Raw genomic sequence first — 26,234 nt, 5'->3', positions numbered from 1 at the left:
GTGTTGATGAAGCTCTCATCCCCTTTTGCAACGTGTCGTGTTGATTATGGAGTATTGCGTTTGCTGTTAATATCTACAAACAGAAATGTACAGCACAAGCAATCGATATTACCGGTATTGTTAGGTAAGCCTATTTTTTTGTAAATAATTTCGGATTTCTACTAAAATCTTCACAAGAAGCCTTTCTACGTTATCTTTCTATTCAATCTATACTATTGCGTGTCCGTTTTGCTTAAATGTTGTTTTAGTTTGTGAATAAAAAGTGACTTTGTATCAGTCTTTTTAATTGAAGAAGGAAATTCGTTCCATGTTTTCGCACCTGTGAATTCTATTGAATGTTGAGTAAGCGTTTTTGAGAAGTATGGAATGTTTAGAGAATCATTATCATGGTTTCTTGTAGACAAGCTGTGAACCTCTTTGACATATTTAAAAAGGTTGGTGAAGCAATCTGGTAGTAAATTGGAAAACTTTTGGAAAACAACAATCGGAAAACTTTTCACTCTGCCAATCTCGGTAACCAGCTCTGCGTCAAAAGCCTCTTAAAGTATGTGAAACTACTAAGAACAACCTATCTTTGTCCAGTCCGAGAATAAAGATGCAAAACCAAACCAATCTAGTGTACTATATGCCTCGTACTTTGTAATATCAAAAACAATATTTTATGCTGCGCCATCTAACGGATATTTGATTTTCTCTGGAGATACTTTTTTGTTTTCGGAGTTTTTGTGATTTTAATTCAAATTGTCCCAAAATTGGTGTTTGGCGGAAGTTCAGATTTTAAATCAATTTTTAAATGTTTTGGTAGAACGAACGGTCAATTTTATTCGTGTGCAAACTTACTATATTATTTGCAGCCTATAAATTTTAAATCAAGATTTAGTAGCTGATTTGTGGCTTAGACTAGACAGCTTACCAAGCTTCCACTAGCCCATCTCATTGCTTTTTATAAAAATGTGTAGGCCTGGTTACCAAATTTTTATGTAAAATAAAAAGATTTCAAAATATCACGTTAATTTTTTAAAAGTTGCAGCCAGCACAAGGCTAAGCACTCAGCGAAACACGGTGTCTATCACTGTCAATTTTTGCTACATTTGTCTGCGGAGAAACAAAATAGCAACTTAATTCAAGTTTATTTTAAGTTGCCATAATTTTTTTCAAATTTACAGCATGTTTAGTCCAACAGTACGCCATACGGTAGTACCCTGTTGTATCTGTTGCAAGTAGCTCAGCCTTTGTTTTACGGTACGGTAGGTAGGCCTACCTCATAGACGTGGTGCAGAAATGCTTCTTTGAATTTAATGTTTTATTTCCCACTTTTTTTGCTTTAAGTTGCACCAACTAACAGTTGAAATGAAGAAAATAGGTGTGGGCTTAGTTCGGAAAGTAAGATATCATACTGCATGGTCTGATTAACTGTTTGCAGTTTTTACCGTACATGCACATTGCACACACCCAAGTCATAAATGGATTAATTTATTTCAGATTCAGCATGGTTAAGATTTTTGTAGGTCGACTTTTACCTACAGTGTCAGCATCTCAACTGCGAGAATTATTTGAGAAATATGGATCTGTCTCAGACTGTGATGTTTTACGTGATTATGGTTTTGTCCATATGTCACGAGAAGCAGATGCCCAGAGAGCAATTAATGCATTGGATAAATCTGAATTTTGTGGAAGTCGTTTGAGTGTTGAACTGTCAACATCAAGGTCCATGAAGTCATGTCAATTAGCTGTCAAAAATTTACCAAATGGAATAACATCGCAAGATTTACATAAACTGTTTAAAAAGTTTGGAACAGTAACATTATGCAGAATAAATAATAATTTTGCTACAGTTCACATGCGTTTTCCATCAATGGCTACTAATGCTGTTCGAAATTTAAGTGGAGAAAGTTATCGTGGTAATGTTTTATCAGTTGAATTTGCAAATAATACTACCAGACCTACTCAAGACTGGACTCAACGACATAATGATAGCAATTATAATAATAATGGGGATTCAATGCAACCAGGTGAGAAGTCCACGATGGTTATAGCATTCTAATCTATGTTACTGTCTAAGTTGATTTGAGTAAATAAGCTGCAGTAGTGCGTTTTAAGAGATTGTATAAGTTTTTCAACTTTGCGTAATATAAATGTCATAAAAAGCTTGCGGTACATTTTTCAAGTGTGCAACTGTAATGTCATTTGCATTTAAGTGAGTTTTTAATAATGCCATTTGACTTGACTTCTGTAATAATAATATCATACTGTTCTTTATATCTTACATTCATGTTTTTGTTCAATATCATTTTAGGGTCTATGACTTCTAGTTGAAGACACCTAGACACATTCACCTTTTGTAAAGGGCAAAGGCATTTAGTTGAGCACTGCCTCTTATTTTTTTTAGTTTAATATTACTTTTTTAACTGCAGCTTTTTCTGGGTACATTTTACACATCCCAACTTTGGATTTTTTTTTTTTTGTATTTACTGCAACCTTTCATGTTGAAAGCATTGATCTAAGCTGGAAAATATAAAGTCCATGCCATGATCTTTGAGCAGAAGCATTGTTAATTGGCCAGAAATACAATAATGTATAATTGTTAAATTAAAGAACACTTTACTCGCAATTGCGTTTTAATCACCCGGCACCATCCACACTAAAATAGCATCTAAACAGGCAGCACCATTCCAAAACTTTGTTATTATATACTTCTCTTTTCTGCCCAACTGATCTACATTCTTCTGAGAAACCACATCTCAGCAGCCTCTACAGGCAGCGCCATTATGAGTGCCTACCTTGCATGCATTTATGTGTCTGTAGCCTTTAAAATTAGCATATTTTTAGTGCGGAAAAATTGTTGCTAATAATGTATAATTACAAATTATAAAATGGCATCAGCAATTGCTGAAGTATATAAAAATTTTGAACACTTTTATTTGCGCGTGATTTAAACTGCAATTTCTATTTTAATGATTTCTTGTGGATTCTAAATTACATTCACTTGTTAAAGCAATATGGAATGCAAAGCTCTTAAGCTTGAGATAAAATAACAGCTTTTGGAGAATAGCATTCTCTGCTCAGTAAGCAAAATAAACTGTTTTGAGTGACCATTTTTTGCAGGTAGTTGTAGGCTTGTAGAATATAGAGCTCTAATAATGGCTATTATTAGTTCTAATAATGGCTAGTATTGTTCTTATTATGTAACATTCCATGATCGTTGCAGTTGATCGTAAACCTTAGCGGCTATATAAAACGATGCTGTAAGGTTGGCTAGGTAATAATAGTGGTAATGGATGTAGTTAATGTAGGCAACTGATCAAACAAACAACAATATTTACAGAACAAAAACACAAAAAAATAAAGTACAGATACCGTACCGTACTCAAAAAGTCGAAAGGGATACACCCTCTACCAACGGCAACATTCAATCATCATTGTTTAACAGTATATATATAACTTGCATATGCAATATGCATATGATGATGATTATGTGCCTGATCGGATGCAGACGTTGGCGACCATGGTCTTTCAAACTTCTCTGTCATTTAACATTCTTTTGTTAAATGACATCTACGGCAGTTTTGATTGTTGTGTTTGTGGCCCATTAGTTCAAGCTGTTTAAATAAGTCAATCTTTGCCGACTTCTGCTTCTTTTTCCTTGTATCATGCCCAATAGTGCTAATTTTTTCAAATTTCCTTGTCTGCATATGACCTACAAATTCCATCTGGTGCTTTCTAACTGTTGTTTCTCACACGTTGCTTCAAGATCTTTGTTTCAAGAATGTCATGTAGGGTCTTAATTGCACATTTTCCTGATCTAGTTTAGTTTGATTTCAATTGTTTTGATCTTTCAAAGCGCTAATAATGTTGATCACTTATGTCACGAGTTGCAGTTTTCCCTTTACACTTGGACATACTTTTTCTCCTCAGTTAAACAATGGCTGAACTGGCGATGAACCTGTGCAAAAAAGAATTGATTTACTAACAGGGTTTCTGTAATCTGCATGTGTTCGAACTTTGCGCTGGCACTTTTTTGCAGACGCAATTCATGTTTTGTTTGATTGCTTCGTCAATCGCCGACGCCAAATTTGAAGGCTGTGTCTGTACATACCAGTTATGCTTTTATCATTTTATAATCTCAACTATACATTATTAGCATGCATCTTTAATGGTGAGGAAAAAAGAAAAGCTCCCACTGTAGGCCATAGTATAGCTCACCAATCAAAATTTATTATGTTTAATAGTTCATATTATAACAAAACAGAAGCATAAAAGTTTAGAGTAAATTTTAAAGTAATTCCCGAATCAAAATATACTTCAAATTTAAATTGACCGTAATAGATCACTTTGTGTAAGAACCAAGAGCACACTGCTTATTTTGATCAGATACAGCCGATTTACTGCAACGATGGTTTTGAACTACCGTATATAACTATATATTTGTTTGTTTTTGGGCTTGCTAGGTTTGTTAGCCTACGTAGCTGTTTTTTTTTTGGTCATTATTGGTCATTGACCAATTTTTTAGCAAAATGTCTGAAAAAAATATAGTTAATTTGGTCAAAATGTCTGAAAAAATATATATATAGGTAGTTAATTTGGTCAAAATGTCCGAAAAAAAACAACGTTTCTCAGCAAAACTTAATGTTGTAGCTAGTCAGGAAATGCAAATTTTGGTTTGTATCAGCTACTTGAAAGGAAATATTTTCATCAGAAAAAATGACCAAAATAAATAAAAAATGACCGAATTTTTTCAAGTCATTTCGGACAAATGACCGAAAAGTCTCAGCAAAAAAAAACCCCAGCTACGTAGTGCAACTTTTCATGTCAGCTTACCACAGAAAATTTACATTAAGTGACAAAAACTATATAGTATATATAATTAAAGCTTTTTTTTTAGTTTATTATTTGTTCAGCAGTTTGCATTTGCTTGTATGTTGTCTTTGTGGAGACTCAGTAAATAGTCCTGCACCAAGTTGACTGTGTTGTGTGTGCCTTGTCCTCTTCATATAAATTTTTATTCATCTGCATAAGTCTAAGTTTGCACAAGCTGTTGTTTTGATTCAGTCAGAAAAGTTAAACTTTTAGGCAATATATACATATATAATATATTATATTAAAATCAAAATTTGAAAAAATTTCAAGAGAATTGCAATTTAGCATAATAAATTTGCTGTCTGAAAATTGATAAACTGAAAGTATGAAGTCAACTTGATAAGAATAATTGCAGATCGACTAGATATGAATAATTAAGTGATCTCTATTTAAATCTTTGTAAAATTAGAAAAATCATTTTCTAAAAAGGATTGAAAATGTCCCATAACCCAATTTTTCTCTGGAAAGTGATACACATCCTAAATTATATACGTTATAAAATCTATATCCTTATTGCTTGTGTGACACTCTTTGGTTGTTGCAGCCTGCAAAGTTTCTCAGCTTTTGGGTTTGTAAAAATTATAGCTTTAGCAGTTTTGCTATAGCTGCTGATGTTTTGATTCATCATTATTTAGTTAATTGCGAGAATCGATTACTGATGGTCCGTAATTGGCAAGGCAGGTATTTGGAACTTTTTTACAGCTTCCAAAATCAACAAGGCTTAGATAGATAACAAGATATTTTAAACTTTTTTCTAAAATATTGTAATGCAACTTTTAGCTGCAACATTTCCAAGTTTGTGTCAAAATCAAAATCATCTGCTTGAATTAAACAGTGACCTAAAAGTAATTGTAAAAATGTTGTAGTCAAACATTTTTCAGCATTACATGCAAATCATTACATTGCCAAACAACTTTGATCATCAATTTCAAACGGAGAATGTTTGAAAACATTTTACATGTCATGTGAATAAATGATACAAATAAAGCTTTTACAAATGCAACTTTCTTTAAAACTATGTACAATTTTTCACTGCAACAAAAACTTGCCTAAGTAATAACTTACTGCAAATAGGTTTCAACCATAGCATAGATATATACTATATATATACCAAACATTCTTGCAAGTTTGGTTTTTGTTCTTCGTTTCATATCTTAAGGTAATTAATTATATATATACATTACAATATGTTGATTACTCAAAACTAAGTTATGATCAGTGATCTGTGAATATCCAGTGGTTGTTTGTTTGTTTTTAAAGATGTTATCGCACTTTACATTAGAAGGCATCTCATTAATTTCGATCATGATGTGCTTCTGAACAATTGATTTTTTTCATTAAAGCCATGTCAGGCATCTAGGTTACAAGATGCATGATTTATTTGAAGTTCATAAAAGGCAATCTAGCAGGTCTAGTTGTGTCAATAGTTTTTTGCCCAAAATATTCTTTTTGCATAAAAACTTTTTACAAAAATTACCTGCGCGCTATATGGCATCAGGATGTTTGGATGCGGCGCACTGTGGCACCCAGTCATTTAAGTTCTATTCCCAGTAAAGTTTATTTCATTGGGTGCTTGATGGTAATACTGCACAGGCACACAGTGGCGGATGCAGAATGTTTTAAAGGTGAGGGGGGCATTCGAAATGCTTTTCAAATCGAAACAAAAACAAGTTAAAAAACGACCTTTTGCTAATTATATGGCTTACGGTACTCAACCCAGTGAACTACGTGTATTGAGGGTACGTTCAGTGGCGTACACAGGATTTTGTTACTGGGAGAAGAGGCATTCGATATTCATATTTCAGCATTCATATTATAATCGATGTGACATTTTTGATCAAGAGTAGCCTAATGCTACTTTATTGTCTGACCAAGGTTTAAGGTAGCGTAGGCTATCTGTTGGTCAAATATCAATTCTCACGCTGTTTGCATATGTCACTGTATTTACATATTGAATTATTACATGTGAATTGCTGAATAAAAATCTTCATCCTTACAACTCCTGCATCTGTTCAAACAAACGAGCTTGCTAAGTGGGTTCTTAGCTGTACTTGCATAGTCAGGCACTGCACAGTGCACACTGATTTGTTTCAAACTGAAATTCACTTTGTAACACAGCGGAGAGAACTGTCGCATTATAATCAAGCATTTCTGATAAGTTAAGTGAGTGTAATTTGATACACTGAATAGCACCTAAATGACTGGGCTCCACAGTGTGCACACCTACTAGGCAGGCACCCAACTGTCTGCACCTAAAAGACATGGAGTCGTGGACCCATTTTCACTGCTCTTGGTATAACCAAATTAATGCCACGAATTGCATTCATTTTGTTTACGGTTTTCTTTTACATTATAAAAATGTTGAGAGGTTTGTATGGAAAGTACTTGTAGTTGTTTCAGGGTTGTTGGTATTTTACCCGACCCAAAAAAACCCGGGTGGGTTTTTTTAATAAAACCCACTTAAAAAAACCCAAAAAAAACCATAAAAAAACCCAGAGCATCATATTTGTCCAGTTTTCATTGGAAAATTAAAAAAATTCACAAAAACACTACAAGGCACTTACAACAAACTTTAAATTAGGACTTAAGGATGTGATTGTGAAGTAATTTCCAAGAATAAACTGAAAACGCAGTGGATATTGCACAGTACACAAAAATCAAGTAATGTCACTTTGTGTATACTACACTAAAACTCATTTATGCAAGAAGGCCTTATAGTTAAATTGGTGAAAGTACTACTCTACTGTAGTCTGTATATATGATGTGAAATGCAATTTAGGAGGCTATTTACCAATTACAAATTCCGAATTCTAACGCATGGCTGTTTCAGAGCATTTGCCTAATTGGCCACGCAATCGCTCAATTGCTCATCCATTACTATATATAATATATATATAAATGATAAAATAATAAATGATAAAAAATATTTAAACATGATGGCATAAATGCTCCTTGCCTTCAAATCTAAACAAATGATGCAATAATGTGATTTTTACCACAGTAGCATCAACTTGGTATAGAAATCAGTGGATGATGCAACATCCAACTTGATCTTGAAATTAATGGATGATGCAACATTCAAGCAACAACAGCCCTAGTGCATTATTTTATTGAGTTATGCAAGCATGTACTGTGAGTGAAAGGCACTTCACTCGTAAAAAGTAGTTTTGAGGTGAAATAAGCATGAATCTACCTTTTTTGCATCTTTTTTAAAAAAACCCAATAAAACCCAAAAAAACCCGGGTTTTTTTAAAAAAACCCGGGCGGGTTGGGCTTTTTTAAAAAAACCCGGGTTTTTCTCAACCCTGAGTTGTTTTCTGATTTATCACATTTTGCAGATTTTGATTATTGCTACTGTCTGAATGAAATTTTGTAAGAGTTTTTTTTTGCGTTTTCATGGCTTGTAAATCGTAATGATATAAAAGCTTTTTGAATCCTTAGAGAAGCAGTAAAAATAAGAAGTAAATTAAAAAAACTTGAATTAGATTGTTAGCAAGTGGCTAACAGTCTGACTGAAATTACTGATCAGATTTTTTTGTTTTTCAAAGCTAATGTGGTGTTAGAACCCAATTTGTCACCTGGGAAGGACAGTAAAAAAGGCATTGAAATGTTAAAAAGTTTATTCAGTTACCGAAAGTTAGCAAACCCTGGAAAAATTTGCAGAATGTATTTAACAAATCAGGCCGTATCTGTAAGTAGTCACGATGGTAACAACCAATATCCATTTTGTAAGTGAAAGAGTTTCAATGTAGCTTTGTTTTTAGGTTTTAAACCCGAGCCTGTTCATCCGGGTACAACTAATGCGATCAAACCTAATTGGAATCAACAGCAAGAAAACACGTTTGACAAAAGAGTATTCGAACATTCCAATTCTGGTCCAGAATTCAAGTAAGAAACTGCCAAACCATTTTTTTACATTGATTACGTTTGTGGACATTGATTCAATTAAAAAGATGTCTAGCTGGGTTATTTTAATGTTATTGTTGGTTAAAACATAAAACTTTTAAATCGTACATCAACACATAAAATCCATTGTATTAGTAGAACGTCTCTGCAGTGTTGGACGTTTGAAACACTTAAATTGAAGTGTGGTAAATCTCAGTACATTTAACTTAATATGGTTATTTCTTATTGTATTTTATGGAAATGCATACTCTAGAATAGATCCAGAAGATGGGTGGTGTATTGGCAAACCAATGTATATTGCATATATATGTATGCTGAAGTTGATCAAAATATATGGATTGCCACTATTCCATACCTTCTGTCTGATGATCTGTAATTCCTGGCGTCCCATTACTTTACTTGTTTGTTTTTGCTTGCACTTGTATGCTAACTACTATTTTGACGCATTTCCTACTCACCAACCTGTTTAGCTTTTCCCCTGCACCACAATCGAACAAACCTTCGGAATTGCGCGAAGGAAGACGCTTAAGAATCAAACAAGGACTTAAATTTTTACAGTATGATTATTCTTCTATATTTACAGCTAGCTTTTTGTGGTTGAAAATTCCTATAAATTTTTTCAGATTATATATGTATTTAATTGTTTAAAGAAAAAATATAATTTATTTGAATCTTTGTAAAGCGGTAATTTTCATTTTCACCTCATCATTCATTTGCCTAGCTTGTCGTTTTTGAAAGGGGACCTAGATCGCTTTTCCTATAGCTACATACAGGAATCGGATATCTTGCTTCAAACTATGTCATTTGTTTCCAATCTTGGTCCTTATTTACATGCAAATTGCATTTCTGCTAAGAATGCAACAAGTGTTTTCTCAATGTCTCTTTGTTTCCAAGTTTGACAACTTCAAGTTCACGTTTGCAGCGAAGTTGTTGTTACCGACTCAGTATCAATGTCTCGTCCAGTTATGACAGTTTGCGGATTGAATTGTTGTCTTTGGAGAGTACTTCTTAACTTATATAATTGAAAAAAACTATTCAGTTTTCTGTTTTGCACAAGTCTACAACATGTATTTTTGTCTGTGTAACAAGTCCTTTTGCTCACTCACTGGTTGCTGAGTATAAGAATCTTTCTAAAAGCAAACCGCTTTTTATTGTTTTACTATAACTGCTGTTGCACCAACAAAGCTTATAGCACAGCTCACAAAGCTTGCAACCATTGCATTATGTTTTGTGTAAACAAAAACATCAGGTTCCTTCAAGGAATCAAACCTATAAAACGCAAATAACCATTTTAATTTTTTATACAGTTTTCTTTTGTTTGGTATTCAATAGAAATATTTATGTTTTATTTAATAGTTTTCTTGAATGGGAATTTTAAGCAGTTTTGTTTTTATGTAAAATGTGGTTCTTCTATCATGTAGACTGCATGGCTATGTGTGTACATTTCCACGCCTGTGTCGTTGTCTTGTTTGTTTGATGTCGAAGTTTTCTTCTTTGCATCTACCCTACAACAACCCACCTTTGTTTTATATTTGCTTTGTAGTACAGTAATGTTTCAGGGGCGATTGTCTCATAACTATTCTTTTCTGGTTTAAAACACCTCTTCCATATAATGTATATATTCCTCCATGAGGCAAAGTTGATGTACGAAGAAGTACATTCGAACAGTGGCCAGTTTAATTGAATGCGTCACCTGTTGCAAGGTTGGGTGATTATCGCTTTCGGCTCTGGTGCCGATAGGTCTGGTTTCGATTCCAGGTTGGGTCATACCAAAGACTTTGAAAACGGTACCGATTGTGCTATTTCTAGTAACGCAGTTGGAATAAGTCAGATGGTAATAATGCAATGATATCGTAAACCTGATATAAAATTAAACATGAGTCCTGTCGCTAAAAGACCTTAGCTGTTGTAGAGCGAAAATAAATAAAATCATAACTTTATTATTTGAATACGTTGATGAAGTTTGATTTTTTTTACCCAGGTCGCCCATGCCGTGGAGTGGAACGACAGAGCTATATGAGGTATCCACTCCACATTCCACATATCTTGTTGCTCAGTTGACTTAACAGTCAATTTACAAATTATTCTTGTTAGAATTTACTTATTCACTAGTTTACTTCTAGAATTTACGTAATTATTGTGATATTTCTTGAAAGTTTTAAAAAACAATAGTTGATCGTTGGACATTTTTTTGGTTCATTTTAGTTGAAGAATAAAATATTTCTTGAATGTTTTTAGCACATTAACATCCCCAAAACCGCCAAATCCCTTCATCCATAGCAACTTTGTCGTGGTCGTTTTCATTTCCGGTAAATTAACTTGCATGAGCTGAGTTTAGTGGCGTTATGCAAATCCTGAAGAAACGCCCCACTTTTAATAGCTAACTGTCGTGTTTACACTTATTTCAATCTCACTGCTCGCTCTTAAACTTTATATGGTCGTTAGACCTTTCTCAATCAGTTGAAGGAGATGTTGCTAGAAGAAGGTCTCGAGTTGTTTCGTGAAGGCTTTCCTAAGGATGCGATCGCACAGATAAGTGAGGCAATCAACATCAGCAATTATATGAAACAAGAAGGAATAAACGGACATTTAGAAAACCAAGACCGTCTGTATCGAGAGAGAGCCGTACTGAAGTTGAACATGGTTGGTAAAGCTTGTACATTAGCATTAAAACGATAGATTTATTTTCGAATTGTATATGCATACCTACATTTACCCTCGGTTAAAAATCTCCTCTCAGGTGTTGCTCTGTCAAACAGTTGCTTTTCGTAATGGCAAGAAATAGAGTTTATTTAGCAAGGTCAGCTTTATAATGACACTGAAAATTTGCAAATTGAAACAGCTGCGTATGTGCTGATATAATTGTTAAGATTTCTTATAAAATTAATCTTCCTAGTCATTATTTTTGCGTGAAAACAATTTTGGAAACATTCCCTGCCAGATATCAAACATTGTTGTATTTGAATTTGTTACAGAGAGACACTGCAGGAGCTTTGCAGGATGCAGACGAAGGTAAGAAAAGACATAATCACGTTAAACTTTAAAGCATACGATTTAAGTGAAGATAAACGCAAAGCTTGACTTTCTTGCCTTTCTGCTCACTTAATTGAATCGTCGCCAGCCTTGCATGAACCTGGTTTGACAAAAAAATCATCTTTTCTTTAGTTGTTGTTATTCATGAAACTAGAAACTGCATTTAAAAATACATCGCTTATGACTTTATGTTTGCTTAGCTCTCAAAGTGAGCGGTGGGACAAATCAACAGTCACTGCGGTTCAAAGCTAGGATACTGGTTGATTGTGGAAGAAGAACCGATGCCTTTAAGTTGCTCGTGAATTATCAACAAACTTATCAACTGGTGGGTGATCTTCTAATTATATACTTAAGCAGGTGTCCCGGGTAAGGGCAGGCCACTGCCTTTTTGCATTAATCCAATATCTATAGACGTTGAAGCTGATTAAAAATAAACTTGAATGTTGCATTTTCGTTCTGACTTGTTTGCGTGATGTCAAGAGAATTACTTACTGCTTCGTTGTTAGCGAATTAATTAATTGCAGACGAAATAAAAAAAATGATATATTTGCCACATGAACACTACCATTTGTAAAAACATTATTCTAATAAAATGTTTCTCCTAAAACGGTTAGTTTTGTAAGCTTCAACTAATCCACTTTCATCAAGCGCGTGAGGTTTGCTTTCCTACCTACCACCAGGAAACTTAACCAATTGTTCCCACAGTTTCTACTTTTATTATTGCTTGCTTCATCTATTTTTATTTGAACTTGTTCTATTTGTTACCGGCAGGACGCGGAAACTACACAGCTGTTCAAGATTTTGCGACAAAGCATGACTTTGGCCGAGAGCAATAGTGAGGGAGTAGGCTATAACAAGGGTGCCATTGGTGACGGAAGGAACCGGTCTGCCGTCCAGCAACAACTGCAGCACAACTCATTCCCAGGGCAACCAGTTGTCAATCAAAGCACTTTTAATGTCAACCAGTCCATGTGGCCTGTCGAGAATGGATCTGGCGATGCGAATAACTCTTTTATTTCTCCGTTTGGTAACTTTGACAGCAGGAATGTTTCTGTAAATGATGACAAACTTCTTGCGCCGGAAAGTCATTTTCAGTCGCTCTTTCTTCCAGAAACAACGGCACCTGCTCCTTCTATGAACTTTCCACATCCAGAATCTTTTCTGGATAGCATGATCCAACGACCTGCCAATAATTCATATCTTGGATCCCACATACCACCAGGACCCGTTTCCTCATTTCCTCATCAATCTTCCAGCTTATTTTCCTCTGATTTACCAAACTCAAGCATTCAGCAAAGTATAAATTCTCAAGAGGCGTCTCTTCCTTTACCGATTGGATTCCGTCGTCCGCAAAGCTCTTCATTCTCATCATCGATCGGAAGCGCTCCCTGGAACGGAGTCTCATCTTTAGCAATCGGCAACGAATCGAGCGTCGATAAGAGTGTGGACGAGGAACTGGCCCGCGCTATTGAAGATGAGCTCAGCACTTCTGTTTCAAATGTAAGTGCAAAGAATAAATTACTTTTGTATTGTGTTTAACATTATCATGACGCTTGCAGTGTGCGACTGAACATATTTGCTTTCAATTTAAGGATAAAACAAAGCAATAAAAAGGTGATATTAAAGTATATTATGTTTACCATGTTTTGCGTTGTATATTTCTCCGTGTTGGTTTTCAAGAAATTAATTCTACCATTCACAAACAAAAGTGTTTGCAATATCACAAGAGAGCGATATTGCAACTGGAGTATTGTTGTACAATATACATTCCTTACCGAAGCAATCATAGAGGCTATTGGCGCATGCCACAACTCTTAAATTTATTCATGATACTGTTTTATATGCATGATACATATATTTATACTAATTACGTAGGTATTAAGGCTGTATAAGTGTATAGTGTATGCACACACAAAAATTACGCGCACAAGTTTTTCAATCTGCTTCTGATATTATCTCCTGCATGTTAAGAAACCTATAGTAGCAATGCTACTCAGTTAAGGTGCCACTGTTATTGCGTGTGTAAATACACACTCGGTTTTGTGTTCGATTTAAAGTTCGCTTCGGCGACTCTTCGAAATTGATGGTAGATAACTCAAAAAGAAATTAGCGATGGAAGGGTTTAATATTATGACAAAATGTGCAGTTTTGTGCAAGAACGGAGCATAAAAACGGTCAAAAACTGCGCATGAGATACAGCGTGGTTAATTTTTTGAAGTAACAGTCGAGCTGTTTGACGGTAGAGTGAGTATCTCTCAAATCAACCTGTTCAGCATGGAGTGACGTAACAGAACACACAATAAAAAACCATCTAAAAAAACGTAAAACGTATATTATTATATATAGTTAAAACCTTGAGTTAAAAACACAGTACCGCACTGTTATTGGAATGAGAATTGCAAGTGTGACGTCATCACTCATCAAATAGAAATCGATTGGATGGAAAGTGACGTCACGTTAACTTTGAAAAGAATATTGTGCAGTATATTTGAAATGATTAGAAATCTCAGAAACAATGATTTTTATTGATTGAAATCCATTGTTTTCCTTCAGAGTTTGACATTCCCCGACCCCATATGGCACAATAGTATTGAGCATCCTGGCAAATCCAACTCTTTTGCAGGCAAGTCTACAAAACTTTCAATGTTGTTTTTTATTTTTGTGTAGAATATCTGCCCACTTTTCATCTTTGAAACTGCTCTACTGTACAAGATCTTATTACTTTTTTTTCATGTTGTTGAAATTCATTTGTAAGTTGCTTTGCATAATTTCAAGTTTTTATTGTTATAACGTTAGTGTGGTGGGTAACCGGTCATTTCTCTGTTAGCAAAATTAACCCTTATTGCATTCGTTCAACGTTTGCACACGTATAATTCAATGTAAGACTATTCTGTTTTGCTAGCTGGGTTGCGAACATAAAACTTCAAATGATATTACGCTTAAATCAGTGGTCACTGTATGCTATCAACATTTGCATTACAATACGCTCATAATAATATCAATCATGAACACATTATGATATACAACAGAATGTTACGCTTGATTGATTGTTTCTACGAATTTCTGGTGTAATAGTTTCATAATCGTAATAATAATACAATCCTGTATAACGATATAGGAATAATCAAAGTGTTGTGATAAAGAAAATGGCCGGCTTGATACGTGATTGCAGCAGCTATCGGTTTAATGTAAACATTTCGCCATTTGATTGGGTTAATAACTAATTTTGTTTATTTTTATTCATTCTAGTAATAAGTTTATTCAACCATAAACAGAGATAGCTGAGCAACACCACAACATTTAACATTATATGACAAAAATAAAATAAAGCGAAAGTTTATGGCTACACATATAGCCGCAAACGTTCGCTTTATTTTGTTTATTTTTTGTTATAATGTTAAATGTTGTGGTGTTGCTCAGCTATCTCTGTTTATGGTTGAAAAAAGTAACTTGTCTACCCAAATTATGACTTTATTCGTCTCAATTATCGCTAAATAGAAAGATATTGATTTATTTTCTTCCTCCATATCAAGTGAGATATTTTTACTGGAATCTATTGATGTTTTCCCATCCAGGTGACAATGATGTAGATAAGAACACACCCAGCTACAGTCATTTTTCATCCGACCCCTCTAAAGGAGGATACACTGGCTCCGTACTCGGACCAGCCATGCTTGGGATCCAGACATCGATTCCATCGGTTGTTCCCAAACCAGCTCCTCCTGCAAAACCGGCTCCTCCTGGTATGAAAACGGATAACAGTAAAGTTTTGATTGATTTTTGGATAAAGTGATGTTGCCACGCATTTTGTAAAACGTTTTGTTTCTTTAAAAAAATAAAAAGATATTGAAACTTTCATGAGTATCAATCATCATTTGTCATCAAATTCCGTTATTCCAGTGGAACCCCCCAAACCAGTTGCGACACCCCCTCAGCCAACCACCCAGGAGATGATAGACAACAACGATTCTTTGAGCGAAATCCTTCGCAACCCTCTTCATGACACACACGAGTTCAAGTTGGGATGCACAGAGTGTGTCTTGCGTACGGGATCTCGCGTCATTGATTTTCGGTAATAAACCTACCATATTATCATGACGTTGTTTACGTTTGCTTGCTTATATTGAATATTGATATTCTGTTTAGCTGAGTCCTAACCAAGCGTCAATGCTTGCCGATTAAGAAACACAAAGTTTTTCATTGTAATCTTATCTTAAAGTGTCGCTCCTTATCAAAATCGTGCCAAAACTTCAACCTATGTTTTTATCTCCAGTCATGATGAACAACTCGTTCATTCTTGCTACAAGAATCTTCTTTTATGCCGCCGAAGGGGAAACACCAATTGGCTCAAAATACGGCCCAGGCCTCAGCCTCAGTCCAAGGCCCAGTTGTACGATGGCCCCTACTACATCTGCAAGGACTTGGTGTCAGGACAGGACTGTACTTACCCGGCTGTCTGTACATTCGCCTACAACCAAGAAGAGATCGACGTGTGGACGTTGGAAAGGAAGGGAATGCTCAACAGGTTAGCTATCCACACTTTTTGTCCGTGCGCTTAAAATGTTTTTCTAGCTCACTGCATGAAAAGTTTCCACCTTCTCGGCTTGGGGGCAGTCACGGGTCATGCCGTGTGTAACTTAGCTGTTGTTGAGTTATAAAGCAATAAGTTAGATCGGTTTCTTTGTATTATTTGTCCTTGCTAGCATTTCGTGTAGGTGACGATAAAGTGAAGTGATTAAAACCAACTTACTACCAGTAGTGGAGTATTTGCAGGATTTATCAAGAGCGTACTTTTCTTAATATTTGCTTAAACGTAAAGTGTAGCTTTTGATGTATTACTGTTTGTCCAAGTGACGTACTTGGCAAACATTGTGAAAATTTTAGTTTATACCATAACCAATAAAACAAGACAAACTCTCCACTGAAGTTCTATCAATGTTAATTTGTTGATAATATTTTTTGAGCTGTTGTGCTTTTGTCCTACACTTCAAACCACTTCGGTTTTTGTGAACAACAGTCTTGTAGCATTTGAGTTCTTTACATTGTTGTATATTGTAGCAGCACAAAGTTCTGTTTTTCAGTCGTCTACAATTTGCTACCTTGTTATATGTTAAAAGTGTGTTATCGCAATGGTGGACAAAATGAAACTTGAGTATTATTATAATCAGAGCATGGCTGTGCAAATCCATGGACCCGAATTTTGTGAAGAACCTCTCGTTGGTTGGTCTCACGCTGTGCAAGCACCGAGGAAGCTTCGATTTCTTGTGCAAGGTTTGTTTCCAGAACAAGCCGCGCATCATCAGCAAATTCAACCAACCTTCGGGCAAGTGCACGAACACAACCGCTCCTCATCGAGGCAACAGCGATAACCTGCAGTTGGTAAGTGCCTAGGCAGCAAATCAACAGATTTTTACCTTGGTTCAACGTATGCAGATGTTGAATCTTTATGCAAAAAAACGGTTGGTTTGCTGTCTGTGTGATAATACTTTGAATAAAATTAACAGTTTGCTGCACTTCTGATTTTATCAGAAAAAGTTTTTCTGACAAGTTCTATCCTCGGAAATTGGCAGAAAGAAGCCGAAAATGCGATCAACATTCCCGGAAATCGCGTTTGACGTTTCTTCAAAGCCGAAGCTAACCCCATAAAAATCATTGTTTTGTGTGTCACTAGTTACCACTTAATGAGACAACACCATGTCTGACCCACTTTCCAAAATCAGTTCTTTTCCATTGATTTAACGTCTGCGAACACTCATCAGTGTAAAAACTACGAACTTCGATCGGTGCCTATGCGTTCTGTGTTTTCAAGAAAGCATTGTGATTGTGAACTTTCATTTTTCATCACTTGAAAAAGTAATCATTTAAAAAAATAATAATAATTACCAACTTTGAAAATAAGTCAAATGGATTTTGCGCATTGTCCACATTTGGCAAGTGATGACGTATGTATAACGACGCCCAGCCGGCGCATGTGCACTTGTGCAGCAACAATGCAGATTTATAAACAACACCCACTTCCTTTTTCTAGGCTGGGGTGGATACAGAACGCAAGCATTCAAATTTAAATACAATATTTCGTGGCTACACGCATGCTCAGTGGTGTACGCAGGATTTCGTAACAGGGGGAGCATTCGATTTGACATTTTTTGACTAAGAGTAACACTTTAATGTTTTATAGCTGGCGCAAGTTTAAGATAGCCTATCTGTTGGCACAATATAAGCTCTCGCTGTCTTTGCGTATGTCACTGTTCAATTACAGATATGTGAATATAAAAAGCATGATAGTAAACGGAAAAGTAAAAATGTTATTTAAAAATTATTCAAAGGAGGAGTGTCATGTTGCAGTGCCTTCCTGCATCCGACACTGCGCTCGTTGACTTGCAATTTATTTAAATATTGCATCAACTTTATTCGTGAATTTATTCAGAATTTGCTGAGTTTAAAATAAATCGTGATGAGTCTCGGCTCAAACTCATTGGCTCCAGTTGTATTTCCATAAATTGTGTGCACAATTTATCTTTTCATCAAAACTATACGCGTTTTCTCAACATCTTCAAATACTCATACAATATTTGATGACTCCAAGCCTGGTGTTTACTCTTTCCAAGTTTTATATGACCAACATGTCGTGTTTCAAAGAGCTTTTGGTTTTTAAACTAAGTCTGAAAGTTGATACCAAAAACAATAACAAGTATATTGAATCACCTCTCATGCCACCAGACGCATATTCTTCGCGAGTCCACAGTCCGCTATACGGAGATCAGAGCTCCCCAGCAGGCCATACTTTGTCGGCACGCCATTCGGTTCCAATGCACCAGAGGTTCTGAATGTCACTTTGCGCACAGCCTTGTTGAACGAGATGTCTGGGCTATCATGGATAAAGAAGGGTGAGGTTTTTTCATGTAAAACAATTTCTCATGTTTCTTGATTGTAAAACAGGAATTGCGCGACGTTCGAAAGGACGTCGGTTCGATACCGCACCAGAGCACGCAGCCCTGAGACACTCAACCCACAAACAAGTTCTGCTTTGCATTAATTCAACGTCTGCATCTTGACTGATACTTTCACATTATGAGCCGATGAGTGAGCAGACCATGTTTCTTTTAAGGCTAACCGCCGCAGATATCGTGGCAAAGTCCAACGAACACATCCAGGAACATCCTCTGCCTAGTGATGATTCCGAAGCTAAATCACTTTTTTCAACTGAAGGAAACCTCTCGGAGTTCAGGTGCTGATTGTTCAATTATATTTTACTTGAACCATAGGCATACGAAGCCGAGCAACGTGATCAAGTTTAACATCTTCAAGTTTATTACATTTACATAAACATAAAACTACGCAACAAATTAAGTATCGAACGTTTTCGACATCACAAGATGTCCTCTTCAGGAATAATATACATACAACTTAACTACATCTGAATAAAATACAATGGTTAACTAAATCTATAAACAGGAAAAGACAAAAACTGCACAGTACTTCTGACTAGCTCAAACTCAACGATAGGCTCCACGAGAATCAAAGGTAACTGCATCGTGGAGCCTATCGTTGAGTTTGAGCTAGTCAGAAGTACTGTGCAGTTTTTGTCTTTTCCTGTTTATAGATTTAGTTAACCATTGTATTTTATTCAGATGTAGTTAAGTTGTATGTATATTATTCCTGAAGAGGACATCTTGTGATGTCGAAAACGTTCGATACTTAATTTGTTGCGTAGTTTTATGTGTATGTAAATGTAATAAACTTGAAGATGTTGAACTTGATCATGTTGCTCGGCTTCGTATGCCTATGGTTCAACAAGACAAACTCTCTACCGAAGCTCTATATTTTACTTCTGCTCAATAAAAAAGAGCAGCCAACCCGCCGGTTGATCGGATGTTCGTCAGCTATTGTCATTGTTTAATGTGAAGGAAAGTCTCACACAACAAATTCCGACTTTTGATTGTCGGCTATACTCATGCTATGGTCATGTTTTGTTTAAAATCTCTATTCTTTATCAATGTCTCCAACAAACTGTGTGAGTGTAGTAATAAACTTTCTCTTCTCAGAATTAAACTTTTTATCATCTTCCGTTGCTCACAATCTCTTGCAGGTGGAAGGTGAAGTTCATATGCTCGATCTGTCATAAGAACGGGCAGATAAGCGAACCCACCAAAGACATGAAGTATTGCAATGCCAGAGCGCAACACTCGTGGACTAACAACAAGAAAGTCATGTTGGTCAACACTAAGAGGTCCTGGGTTCAAGTACGGGACCTGCCTTATCTTAAAAACAAGGTTTGTAGACTTCATCCTTTTTGTACCGATTCTAGATTTGACGCCACATACTTTATGTGTTTCATTTATAACAAGGCTCATTGTTTTATCATGGTTTTGTCTTGTCAGACAAATTGCGTAGCTCCGCCCTACTAACACAAGCCTTCTACTCAGCCACGTTGCAATAAAACCTTGAAGGCTGTCACACCATATTATAAAGTGCTAACCTGAAAATAGAAAGAGTGGTTTTGAATCTTTGTGATGTGGAGCATACAAAATGTTACATTTCTATCATTGTAGTTTGAAACCTCGGCAAGGGAGGTGGGGCACGATGTTGCAGTCATGTTTGTTTTTGTTCAAGCTTCTTAAAAATAACGCAGTAGTTTTCCCTCTATTGCCATCTCCCGACTTCATTGTTCCGAAGCCATAACTTTCATTGGGTGCTGAAAATATCCTTTGGAGAAAAAGTTAAAAAATAAAAATAAACTGACGGTAAATCTTGTGAGGGAAAACATTCAGTCCTTTTGTACAACAATCGAAAAGTCCAGTGTTCAAATTTGTTTCAATGATTGTTCTTTCAGTCACTTCCGGTTCGATTTGAACTTTGCGAGAACTATCGTCGCCAGAAGAAATGTTCGTTCTCGGGGAAATGTAATTTCGCCCACTCCCAGGAAGAAATGGATATTTGGATGTTTTTACGCGAAAATCAATGTAACGGAACTCTTAACCGTAATCTTGTTTTTATGTTTATGATAATCATGTTGTGTTTAATCAAGAAAAGCGTTAAAACTCTCCTCTCATATACTGCAACCTGACTGCTACTGGCGCACCAAGACTGGCTGTCAACCAGACGAGCTTCCACCTTTTGATTACATAACTGTATATTGTTTCTATTTGAATAAGCTGGACCGAAGGTGGCCTAGCAGATTGAAATATATTTTTTGCTGCTTGTGATTGAACTGACTCGCGTGAAAACATATTTATTTTGAATCACAACACATGTAACCGAGTCGTTCATACCAAGCCTTGTGGGGGCGACATTTGTCGGAATATTTTTTCATCACTGTTCAGTTAAAAATTTTCTTTATTCAGTCAAAGACATAGAAGAATTACGTGAAGCTCTGATTAAAGAAAAGCAAACCAAGCAAGCGAAACGATCTGCTTCAGTGAACACGGACACTGCGGCTGTTGCCCCGCCCACCGAGGCTCAGGTAACGATGCTGCATATTTTGTCGTTTGTGATCGGGTTTGTAGTGATGGTCCGCTTCATTTGCTCACTTCAACTTTAGCGTTAACAACCAGGGCTGTGGAGTCGGAGAGACTTCGGCGTGTCAGGGGTCGAAGTTGTCAAGAAAAAGGCCGACTCTGACTTGATACAAAAAAGTGCATTAAAGTCTTTGTTTGCAACAAAATATTGTCTCTTGTTCTTCGTATTGCATTCTAAAACGTTACCAGAAATAAGAATCGTTTATTCTTGTCACTTTTTGTGACAGTCGCTGTTTCAATTTCGATCTCAACTAAAGTGAAATAAAATTTAAAAAAATAAAAAAGGACAAGAATTCAATAAGATTTGGCAACACTTAAAAATCTGAAAACACTGAAGTCAGAGCCGGCCGGTTATAAATTGAGGAGGCCGGTTATAAATTGAGGAGGCCGGTTATAAATACAGGAGGCCGGTGATAAATAGAAGAGGCCGGTTATAAATAGAGGAGGCCGGTTATAAATAGAGGAGGCCGGTTATAAATAGAGGAAGTCGGTGATAAATAGAGGAGGCCGGTTATAAATAGAGGAGGCCGGTTATAAATAGAGGAAGTCGGTGATAAATAGAGGAGGCCGGTTATAAATAGAGGAGGCCGGTTATAAATAGAGGAGGCCGGTTATAAATAGAGGAGGCCGGTTATAAATTGAGGAGGCCGGTTATAAATAGAGGAGGCCGGTTATAAATAGAGGAAGTCGGTGATAAATAGAGGAAGTCGGTGATAAATAGAGGAGGCCGGTTATAAATAGAGGAGGCCGGTTATAAATAGAGGAGGCCGGTTATAAATAGAGGAGGCCGATTATAAATAGAGGAGGCCGATTATAAATAGAGGAGGCCGGTTATAAATAGAGGAGGCCGGTTATAAATAGAGGAGGCCGGTTATAAATAGAGGAGGCCGGTTATAAATAGAGGAAGTCGGTGATAAATAGAGGAAGTCGGTGATAAATAGAGGAGGCCGGTTATAAATAGAGGAGGCCGGTTATAAATAGAGGAAGTCGGTGATAAATAGAGGAGGCCGGTTATAAATAGAGGAGGCCGGTTATAAATAGAGGAAGTCGGTGATAAATAGAGGAGGCCGGTTATAAATAGAGGAGGCCGGTTATAAATAGAGGAAGTCGGTGATAAATAGAGGAGGCCGGTTATAAATAGAGGAGGCCGGTTATAAATAGAGGAGGCCGATTATAAATAGAGGAGGCCGATTATAAATAGAGGAGGCCGGTTATAAATAGAGGAGGCCGGTTATAAATAGAGGAGGCCGGTTATAAATAGAGGAGGCTGATATATTTCGCCCAATTTCACAACCCTGTTAACAACAACATGGATGGCCGAAAAGTTTGGTTAATGAGCGGAATGAAATACGAAGTTTTTCAAAAAAATGACAACTCTCATGCAAGGGTATGTTTCGTGTTATGATCATGAAGCCTGTATTATTGCACAGAGCGCCTTCCACTGCTGGCTCTGCGACAAGGAATGTAACGGCAAACGCCAGTGGGACAAGCACTGTTTATCCGAGAAACACAAGTTGCGAGCTTTGTCAGATAGCGATGGACACTGGAAGTTTCGTAAGCCTGGTGGAAAATATAAGATTTGCGAAAGGTGAGTTTGAAGATTGCTTTTGATTTTTCGGATATTTTTCATCACCACCACCCTGCCTGTAGTCATTTGTTTGCGTTATCGAAGTTATATTTTTATGACATCTTTTGTTGTGTTTTGAGAGCCATATGTTGGGAGGTAAATAGTAGAGCTTTGGAAAAAACACAATTTATCTATCTTCAAAATGAATTGAAAAAGAAAAATGAAAGACATTTCCATTTTATTATTCTTAAGGACTTGCGCCGTGTTTTGATTTTAAATTCTCACTTTTAAGAAAGCTAACACCATCGCTTTGCGTCTGGATGCAGGCACGAAAAGGGAGTATGCGACTTCAGCCGTCTTCCCGCCAGCGAGAACAGTTGCCCGTTCGCGCATTCTAAGGAGGAACTCGACGAATGGAATCATCGGAGGCAATACGTCATAAACCGAGTTCGAAAAGCCCAGGATGATCATTTAATAGACGCGGCTCAAGATATGGACGTTTTAATAAGCCAGTCGACCCAGGCATAGAAGATCCCTTTCTAAACCCTCTTTTTATAGCGCACCCTCTCCACATGAAGTCCGACCCAATTTTGGTCCCCGGATGCATTTTCTTACCCAATCTCACACGACAGTTCAGCAAAGATTGTTTCAAACTGATCAAATCAGTTCATCTAACCTCGTATCAATTAAAAAAATATTCACCTACTAGATGATTTATTTTGTAAATTTTACGTTAATTCAACCGCAACAGACGCTATGCCAATGGCATTTCGAGTAAATTTGAACAATCACACCTGCACAACCGAAAGCAATAATCGATTTCTTTCGTTCTCATCCAAACCCACAAGTAAATCAATCCTTTTTCATTGAAGCATGCAAATCCATACAAAATCACTGATTTGGTGGCTGGAAAGGCCCATATGTTGTCCCAACTACACCTCCACCCAAACAGCAAAATCCGCCATTTTTTATTGATTCAACGTCTGCGATTTTGCTGTCTTATTCGGTTAAATCGGCTCTATACATTAATTTTGTTCAAAAGTCTTTTCTTCTAGTTATTATCAGTTTCAACGTAAATTTTTTGCAAAAAACAATGCAATATTGTGAAGAAAGTAGCATTCTTCCCGGCTATCAGCACAAGGCTGAGCAGTGAGCACTCACTAGTACATCGAGCAGTTGCGATTCGCTAGTCATAACGGTGTAGCTTCTACACTAACCGTTTAGACCATCCAATCAAGTATATATTTCTCGGCAGCTGATTGTAGCAAGAATTGACAGCGATAGACACCGTGTTTCGCCCATGAGGCTGGGCTCGTCAGTATCGCACCGTATTCTTGCCATTACCCTTGTGGCAAGAATTAGTGGTGCTATACTGACGAGCCCAGTCTCATGGGCGAAACACGGTGTCTATCGCTATCAATTCTTAAACAATCGGCTTCCGAGAACAAACAATGCAACAGTTACCTTCTTCCACTTCAATCCTATTGACAATTGTAGTGTTTCATTAACGTGAACCGATATCTAAAAGCAATGGGTGGCTAACATTTTCATTTTCCAATGTTGAAAATCTAGATGAAGTATTCGTCCCTCTGTTGGCATTTCTCACCTAGTGATGTTGAAATGATGTAAAAACGACAACTTTTGCTGGTTGGAGATATCACCACACATTCTATTCTTCTAGGGTTCATTGTTTTGAAATCTTTGGCTTAAACCTAGACACCGCAGACTTAAATCAACGTAAAATGAAGGTTTTTGCTGTTTGAAAAAGCATGCTTTTGAGATACAAGGTCTCCCAAAGACGTCCGAAGGTCTTTTTGCCCTTATGATTGCAAATATTTGAAACTTTGTCGGTCAGTTATAAAAATATTGAAATCACCATCAAATATTATAAAGAGCATTCAGCCAAGATTTGCTTGAAATGTCATTGGTTGCAAGGTTGCGTACTTTCAAATGCAGTTATCAGCAATGCGTGTCTGCGCTGTATTAAATTCTGTTGGAACAGCGTTAAACTGCTTCATCACTAACTTCATAAACAAATATGTGGACTGGAAAACAGAAAAGAAAATGTTCTTTAAATACGACAGTTAACATTTTTACTCAGAAGAATAAACTTATTACACAAATAGTAATTACATCGTTCTATATTGATCCAACGTCATGCCCCCCAGCTAATACCGCTCCTTCGGTCAATGGAGGAGGCAACAGCTTCATGTTGTGAGGGAAATTTCTGTACAAAGCTTAGTTTTATCCTTGAAATAGATGGACCCTCCCCCCACACAATGAAGGAGACCCCTCTACAACTTTGCTCTCCGAGTTTTGCAGTTCAATTTTTGCTATTTCTACGTTAAATCGATGGTATTTGACGTTACACTAAGTCGTAACTTTATACCTGTGTAGGTTGCCTGATGACGGAGCATTATATTTTTTATCTGACTTTGCGCCGCCAAACGCAATTATCGTTGATTTTACATCAGCAGACGTAAAATCAACGGTAGAATTGCATCATTTTAGTTTTGATTATTTTAATTCTGAAGCTTTTTGCAGTCTTGACCCCAGACAGCACATCAGTCGATTTTTACATTGATTCAACGTCTGCAGTCGTTGAATCCCTGTAAAAATGACGGATTTTACTGCCTGAGAACCGTTCCTTGTTGCAAGCGAAATTGTGGTTGATAATTAATGTACGTTCTGTTAACGTCCATTCCAAACGTCCCACTTTGACTGTGCTTTGCGAAAGTCGGTGGCGACCCGCTGCTGCCCAGACTGCGAAATCTGTCATTTTTACATTTTACGTCTGCAGACGTTGAATCTGTGTAAAAATGAATGATTTTGCTGTATGGGTGATGATGTCTCTGGTATTAAGGCCATAATTGCGCCTTTTGACTCAGATCTTCATCAACGCCACTGCGTCCAATGTTATTAAAATTGGAATATTATTTTTCTATATCCGGTTTCAGTCATTTTTTGTGTCGCAAAATTAAGATTCCTTGTTGAATAGGGCAATCCCCTGTGTGTCCTCCAGTTAGTAAAATCCGTGCTTTTTGCAATAATCAAACGTACGCAGACGTTGGATTAATGAAAAAAGGACGTATTTTTCCTGATGGGAAACACCGTTTGGTATCTGCGACTTTCACACCCTGCGTGTCGTTTATGAACGTCAGAAGTTCGCAAAATGTTTTTTTTTTCATTGATAAAAAGACACCCATTTTGGTGTCATGAAAATACGAGGTCATATAAATATAAACTTTTTTGACAGAAATACGTCGTTCCTTGTAGACCATATTGTGCGTAACAGTGATACTGATTTTGTGAATAAACAAGAGGCATTTATTTGTTCGTGTTTCAGTATTTGT

General features: G+C 36.6%; 1 protein-coding gene across 1 annotated transcript; it reads left to right on the top strand.

Annotated features, from left to right (window-relative positions):
• Positions 1-1,489: 1,489 nt before the first annotated feature.
• LOC145786656 (zinc finger CCCH domain-containing protein 7A-like) lies at positions 1,490-26,211 on the top strand. The gene is made up of 20 exons (XM_082598354.1): positions 1,490-2,012; positions 8,622-8,745; positions 9,234-9,320; positions 10,745-10,784; positions 11,209-11,406; positions 11,739-11,775; positions 11,997-12,121; positions 12,568-13,296; positions 14,350-14,419; positions 15,372-15,539; positions 15,697-15,868; positions 16,070-16,321; positions 16,965-17,175; positions 18,517-18,683; positions 18,905-19,024; positions 19,886-20,069; positions 20,630-20,759; positions 21,141-21,259; positions 22,745-22,902; positions 23,208-26,211. Exons 1-20 carry the CDS (start codon positions 1,490-1,492, stop codon positions 23,407-23,409), a joined length of 3,816 nt encoding a protein of 1,271 aa, XP_082454480.1. The 3' UTR covers positions 23,410-26,211.
• The last annotated feature ends 23 nt before the right edge of the window (positions 26,212-26,234 follow it).

The sequence above is a fragment of the Aplidium turbinatum genome, chromosome 17 (genome assembly GCF_918807975.1).
Source record: "Aplidium turbinatum chromosome 17, kaAplTurb1.1, whole genome shotgun sequence".
Taxonomy (NCBI): Eukaryota; Metazoa; Chordata; class Ascidiacea; order Aplousobranchia; family Polyclinidae; genus Aplidium; species Aplidium turbinatum.
Note: the sequence above shows the minus strand (reverse complement) of the source record. Positions and strands in the feature narration are given on the sequence as shown.

Excerpts from the sequence above, each read along its gene's own strand:
- LOC145786656 (XM_082598354.1), top strand. The coding sequence starts at position 1,490 with ATGGTTAAGATTTTTGTAGGTCGACTTTTACCTACAGTGTCAGCATCT. Across the intron at positions 10,785-11,208 it reads GAACGACAGAGCTATATGAG|ACCTTTCTCAATCAGTTGAA; the intron begins GTATCCACTCCA and ends TATGGTCGTTAG. Across the intron at positions 22,903-23,207 it reads AAATATAAGATTTGCGAAAG|GCACGAAAAGGGAGTATGCG; the intron begins GTGAGTTTGAAG and ends GTCTGGATGCAG.